At 38.5% G+C, this 7,121-nt stretch overlaps 1 protein-coding gene across 2 annotated transcripts in view; it reads left to right on the plus strand.

The window, feature by feature from the left end:
• VPS13A (vacuolar protein sorting 13 homolog A) overlaps nt 1-4,351 on the plus strand; it is a 231,975-nt gene extending 227,624 nt beyond the window's left edge. For both annotated transcript variants that reach the window (XM_065879497.1, XM_065879498.1), the window contains 2 exons: nt 2,329-2,403; nt 4,301-4,351. In XM_065879497.1, coding sequence (XP_065735569.1) covers nt 2,329-2,403; nt 4,301-4,351 — 126 coding nt within the window. The remainder of the gene's footprint in view (nt 1-2,328; nt 2,404-4,300) is intronic.
• The last annotated feature ends 2,770 nt before the right edge of the window (nt 4,352-7,121 follow it).

Raw genomic sequence — 7,121 nt, forward strand, 5'->3', positions numbered from 1 at the left:
GCACTAAAGTGAGATATTTGTACACCTCAGAATCCCTAGCAGTTGCCTACAAAATTTTTTTTCCCTGAAAATCTTGCTGATGGACACTTGAAAAGTTCTCGCTCTAACAGCCCATTATTGATAGTTCTTTCTCTTTTTATAGATATTATCTTCCTAATTCAGTTATAATCTCCTTGAATGCGGAGACCATTTCTCACTCTGATTTCTAGCAGCTAGAACAGTACTTGGTATTTGGATGTTGATATAAAATACAGCAAATTGCTAGTCATTTGGTAAATCATCAGAGTCTCTATATCCATTGTAAGTTGTGATGATTGCACTAGGTACTGTAGGTTGTAGGTGACACAGAGAAATAAAAGATAATGTATTTGGCCTCACAGTATTTGACCAGACACCTATGTGAAAACGGCCGCTTTGGCACTGGCTGTATTAATCAGAAATATGTGACTCATCCCAAGTTAGTTTTGTTCACTGTTATTTTTGTTTGGTTTGATTTTGAGGGATTTAATTGGCTCATATAACTGAAAAACCCAAGTCTATATATTGTAGCTTAATTATGCTCAAATGCTGTCATTAGTATTTATTCTCACACCCTTCCTCTCCTCCTTCATTTTGTCCATCTTTGCTGCCCTCATCTCTAGGTTCTACTTTCTTCAGTTTGGCTTCATTCTCAAGCAGGCTATCGTTTGGTGACACTATGGCCAGCAGAAGTTCCAGGCTCATATCCTACTAGCTCAGCAGAATGAAAGCTTCTCACTGGGTCTCACTGGGCCACCTTTGGTCACTTCCTTGTTCCTGAACCAGTCACTTTAGTCAGGGGCTGGAATGGGCCAGTTGGCCAGGTGAGGGTCACAGGATCATTGTGGTGCTACCAAGAAGGAAGGGTCAGGTCTATATGAAGTTTTGGGAGTGAAAGAGGGTGAAAAATAGTTACCCAAAGAAGATTCAAGAAATTGTTACTGGAAGAAGGGGCATTGGATGCAGACAGGCAGAAACAACAGATTTCTTCTAGACTAGCCTATAGAACAGAACTGTCCCTAGGCCTTGTGCTTAACTAGTGAAGACCATTTATCCAATCTTACCATTCATTCCAAAGACATGGGGCAGCTCTTAAGTAGACTGGATGTTAGTTTTTGAGGATCTTAGACCAACTTACCCATTGAGAATTTCTCTGATTCACTCAGAAAATGCATAACCCTGTGGCCATATATGAAATGATGGATAGTAGTAGCTGTTAGGCTCTGCTGTAGCCCATATTGCATTTCCTAGCTTCTTTATCTCCAGGGCTAAACTTCTTACCTCCTTGATTTCTTCCCCTTTCACCTTTCCCTTGAGACCTTATATCAGCAATCATACTTTTTTTTTTTAATAATCTGATTTCTTCTGGAGTCTGTATATGCATGGTTAGTTGAATTACTTATAGAAATTGTTAGACTAGTAAAATATTGCTTCTTCTGTGTCCTTACCCACGGTTAATAGAAGTAATCACCACACTCCTCCTCGATAATCCTGTTCTGTTTGCCCCTCTAATGCTTAACATCCACCATTAGGTAGTTCTCCTCCCACAAACACAACAGAATATCAAAGGAGTTTAAAAAGTGGAGGACAGGGCTTCCCTGGTGGCGCAGTGGTTGAGAGTCCGCCTGCCGATGCAGGGGACACGGGTTCGTGCCCTGGTCCGGGAAGATCCCGCATGCCGCGGAGCGGCTGGGCCCGTGAGCCATGGCCGCTGAGCCTGCGCGTCCGGAGCCTGTGCTCTGCAACGGGAGAGGCCACAACAGTGAGAGGCCCGCGTACCGCAAAAAAAAAAAAAAAAAAAAAGTGGAGGACAATCGTATAGAATCTAAGACCCACCCTGGTTTCTTTGATCCTGAAGCTACATTCTTACTGCATTCTTATTGGTTTAAAATGTCAGAAGTTACATATATAAACACATACACACACATACATACCTATACAACACGTGTATATGTATGCACACATACATGTGTACATTATTTTTGAGCTGAATTTATCATGAGGCCATAGCCAGATATCAAGAACTATCTGAGACATTACTTGGAGAGGGAAAACAGTGGTACTGCTTCTAGATTGATCTCCTTCCCATCCTCTGCATCAACCCTTGATGGCTTTAGCAACTGAAATCTCACCTAAAACTTTTTATCTTAGGTTTAGTGATAACGGATGGCTTAGAATTTAGGGGTTTTTTTTCCATTTGTGTTTGATTCTTCTTGATTTCTCATTCTTGGCTTTTTTTTGGTGGCATTTCTTTATGGTATTTCTACAACTAGATTCCCATGTTAATGAAGCTACTTATTCTGTTTATAGGAGCGGGTGAAGTCTGTATTCCATGCCAAAGAGTTTGGAAAAATAATTAACTTCAAGACTCCAGAGGATGCAAGGGTAAATATAGTCAATCTTTTGGTTAAACAGATAGCAGCTTCTCATTTCAAAGCCATGTAAGTTGCATTATTCTTTAAGGCAGATAAGTTGTGTTTGTTTTTTAATTTTATGTTTGCATTTTGACAGTTTTAATATATGTAACTAGATAATATTTTCCCCAAATTATTTTTTCATTAGATTGAATTCAACACACCTACTTGTCTTTGAAATCAAATTGTTCTCTTATTTTAAATCCTAACTGTAATACTTTGCCAAAAAAAGCCAACAAATGAAAGAAATTAATGCACTCTAATGCTAATCTACCAGCTCCAGCAGGAAACGTATAGCCCCACATTGTTTATTTCTCTACTGTACAGCTATAGTGATTTTTTTCCTTTAATTACTGTAGCCTGGCACAAGGGAAAAAGAGCCATGCCTGTGGTTAGAAAATCTGGGTTTAAATACTGGTTCTGTTCCTTCTTGACTGTAGGACCTTGGGGAAGTCAGTTAACCTCAGCTTCCTCAAAATGTGAATTATGTGAACTGAAAAGCACTATACATACTTTAGGGATTATGGCAGTTATAAGGAAGTGCACCGTCAAGAAAAGGAAGACTATGAATTGATTATCTACCTCGTTGGTCACAACTAAGACACTATTCCTGACACTGAAGTATACTCACTCTGTCGTAAAACTTACAATAAGAACACATGGGTTCTTTACTGAATGAATCCCTGGGCCTCCCGACCTCTCTGTGTTGGTCCTGGCTGGTTATGATTATTTACCAGTTCACTTCTCACATCTGGAGCTCAAACCAGAAACCTCTCCCACCCATACACATGTACCTTGGACCATTTAGCATGTGCTGTGCAATTTTCTATCTAGACATTGGGATATAAGGTAACACTGACATATTAACAGTAGAAAACTGAAAGGAGGCCAAGTTACAAAGAAAGAGGGGTAAAGTTACTACACCCTCAGTATGCATGTTGCCTGGAACAGGGAGACAGTAGAGCATGATGACAGCATGACGTTCAGGCCATCTTCTTTGTGCTGCTGAAGGACATTACCTTCAGTTTCTCTGTAATAAGTTTTCCATTTAATCTCTGTCACCGTGTTATTTTATCCCAGAAGGTTTCTTTTTAATCTTCCTGCTCTGCCAGAAACATCCAGAGAAGGCTACTGAGTCCGTTTCTCTTTCTCTACTTACCTTAGAGCTATTTTCACTAGGTTCTTCTTAAGTAAAAAAGCACAAATATCTTTGCTTAAGCTTTTCATAATGGGATAACACCAGTATCACCTCCATGGCTTTTATTTGTCACGCAGGCCTAATGATAATAGACATTATTGACAAAAAGGTTTACACTTCATTTGCATTTTAATTTTGTAATTTCAGATCCTTTCAAATTAGAAAAATGTATCATAAAAGCACCTAATATGCTCAAGAATGTTGCTATGCTACTACCACTGTAGAATTATATGTACTTATTCCTACTCAATCAGTAGAATCCAGTATATGGAATCGTGAAGGTTTGTGATGCAGAATTGGCATAGGTTGAAAGGAATTCTGCATAGACGATTTTCACACTATGCCAGAGTTATTCAATCCAGCTGTCAAATTACCCTTCTCTCAGGATGCTTCATTTTATTTTGCTTATTCTGAAGATGAACATCTAAGTCCGAAGACCTTAGCAAAACATTATTACTACTGTTAAATCAAACCCAGTACCATTGTCCCTGAGTCATCTGGGCCATTTAAGTCAGTGAATGATCTCTCCTGCATAGAGAAGTTAATTATTGGCTATAGCAGTATAATCCTAACTAAACTGGAAAGACAACTTCTAGATTTTCATTCATTATATTTTGTCATTGCAAGTTCATTGAAGTTAAGTAAATGTTGCTTCATTTCCCCACAACAGTGGATCCTCAGAAAGCTAGAAGAAGCAAGAGAACCTTCCCCGAGCCTCTGACAGAGACTGCTGCCTGAAGATACACAGCAATAAATCATTACAATTTCTACCTTGTACCTTCTAAAACCTGTTTGGGGAGTATAGTATAGAAGTAATTTCAAGTACTTTAAAAAAAAAAAATCAGAATCAAGCAAAACAGTTATGTGATGAAACTATTTCAACTCTTTGGGGATCCGTTTGGTTTTCTAACTTGAATCATGCATCTGGTTACAATTCTAATTACTTTATAAAGGAAATATTTCTTTTATGAATCTTAAATATTTGCTCCAGGTGATTCTCTGTAATGGTGGAGAAATTGCCCATATTTAGCCTAAATTTAATGGAGCTAAATGTAATGTTCCTAGTTCACATTTTACAGTTCTATCATGCTTGCTTCAAGGTCCCTGAATGAGTGATGGGTATATGATCAAATCAAACATTGCCTTAGTGGTATCAAGATAACCTTGGGGATAGTTTCTTTAGAAACATGAAGTTCTTTTTACAGATAAATATTTTGGTATGATTTTCCTTATTTTTTTTAAATAGAGGGTAGGTTTGAATTACTATTTGAAGTACATAGCATGACTATGAAAAACAATCTTTTTTATTTTATATAATACAGATTGACTAATACCCCTTCAAGCCTCATCCTAAGAAAGGCTTGAAGAAATGAGTGTGCTACCCAAAAAGGGAAAGCCCCTCTCAGAACTTTCAAGCCTTAGAAATACTTCCTCAAGCCAACTCCTTGAGATCTACTTGGTTTACCAAGGTCATGTTTAATAGATTGCTGACCTTAAAGGAAAATTCCTGAGGCCTTAACAATACCAACTTCCTATTCACTGGTAGTATGAAATAAACAAAAGTCCCACCATCTTAATACGAGTTATGCTTCAGAACAGACAGCCCCTCTCTATACACGTCGGGTAAGTGTATGTACCCTAAAGTCTAACCCAGTAACCTGTCCTGTTGGCAATAGATTGAGAATTCCTGGTTTGCTTTCTCTACAATTATTCAAGTGAGAATCACTCTTAAGTGTATACTCGTCAGAACAAAAATCATGGGCTACACATTAGTAAAGATGTCAGGGGGGGTATTTTCCTTGATTTTTGTCCAAGATCCTTGTACCTTGATATTAATGGACTTTTTCAAGTGAAAGGGGATGAATATATGATTGTGAACCATGAAGAGAATGATGCAGTGTCTTAGTTATTGAATAATACAAAGTATTTGATGCATGTTGAACGTACCGCCAAATTACTATAAACTGTTTTTAGAATTGGAGACTATATAAGTCAATGGTTGTGAAATTCTCCTCAGATTCCTTGCTTTGTTGTAAAAGCTAAAATAAACAGCATGCCAGACTGTAACTGTATTTCTTCCTGACGAAATCTTGCTACTAAATATTATTGATTTTCCTCTGATTACAAATCTCATTGTTTATTAATAATAGTTTCCTTCAGAATTTTTTTTCTTTGCTGAACATAAATTTAGTCACGAGATGACAAATTTCAAATCTCATCATAGTGCATGCTCCCATGATGACCTTTATTCAAAGTAACATGCACTTTTTCTCTGTTGCTGAGCTCTGCCAATTTTGCATACGTTAGAATTAAACCTAAGAGTAGAGGTAGTCAGAAAGCTTTTATCAGATTGTCCTCATCTGAAATGTTGTTTTACTGGAGTTCTAGTCAGTGCCATTAGCCAAGTACCTCATTACCTACTCCAGTTTCATGACTTTATACTCAGAAAAATACAGACCCATAACTATTTGGGTATCCCATAGTAAAAGGGAAAAGTCTAAAAGAGGATAGAAATTCTTCTGGTATCCTCTGGAGGCCAGGCAAAGTGGGTCTTGTAACTATTATACATGCAAAGCCAGTGTGCCTGTCCTTCCTGTTCCCTTACCAATAAGAACCTAGAAATATCTTTCCTTATTCTTTCTCCACCCATCAGTCATCTACCCACTAACACTTCCCATCAATTCCTGTTTCTAGAATGGAAAGACCCACGATTTCAAGAGCAGTAGTTTATCAATTGTCTTAGAAGATTTTCTTCATCTAAACAAAGAACATAAGTAGATCACTAGATATGTCAGTCTTTTTAGCGTAACATTTTACAATTATGTTTGATTCTGTAGTCTTTTTCTTGAATATTACAGAGTCCATAATCTTATGGTATTTAAAAATAATCTACCCTGAATTACATTTAACTGTGTTTAGTGGCTCTCTGCTTGAGAATTGCAAACTTGTCTTCGTCTTTTGGTAATTGCAATGGAAGATGTCCTGAGTATCCTGTCCTTTATCTCTTTGTATTGATATTATGTGTTAGCTATAGCCCTATACCCTTCATGTATCTTGATATGTGTTTATTGTATGAAGCTGAAGGCAGAGTGTCTGTTCCCTGCCAACTCTCCTCCAGAAAACTGTGATCCCTAGACATGGCAACTTTTTTTTTAAGAATCAATTTTATTTTTGGCTGTGTTGGGTCTTCGTTGCTGTGTGCGGGCTTTTTCTAGTTGCAGAGCGGGGGCTACTCTTGGTTGCAGTGTGCGGGCTTCTCATTGTGGTGGCTTCTCTTGTTGCAGAGCACGGGCTCTAGGCGCATGGGCTTCAGTAGTTGTGGCACACAGGTTCAGTAGTTGTGGCTCACGGGCTCTGGAGCGCAGGCTCAGTAGTTGTGGTGCATGGGCTTAGTTGCTCAGTGGCATGTGGTATCCTCCCAGACCAGGGATCGAACCCATGTCCCCTGCATTGGCAGGCGGATTCTTAACCACTGCTCCACCAAGGAAGTC

Source organism: Phocoena phocoena, chromosome 6 (genome assembly GCF_963924675.1).
Source record: "Phocoena phocoena chromosome 6, mPhoPho1.1, whole genome shotgun sequence".
NCBI classification, from domain to species: domain Eukaryota; kingdom Metazoa; phylum Chordata; class Mammalia; order Artiodactyla; family Phocoenidae; genus Phocoena; species Phocoena phocoena.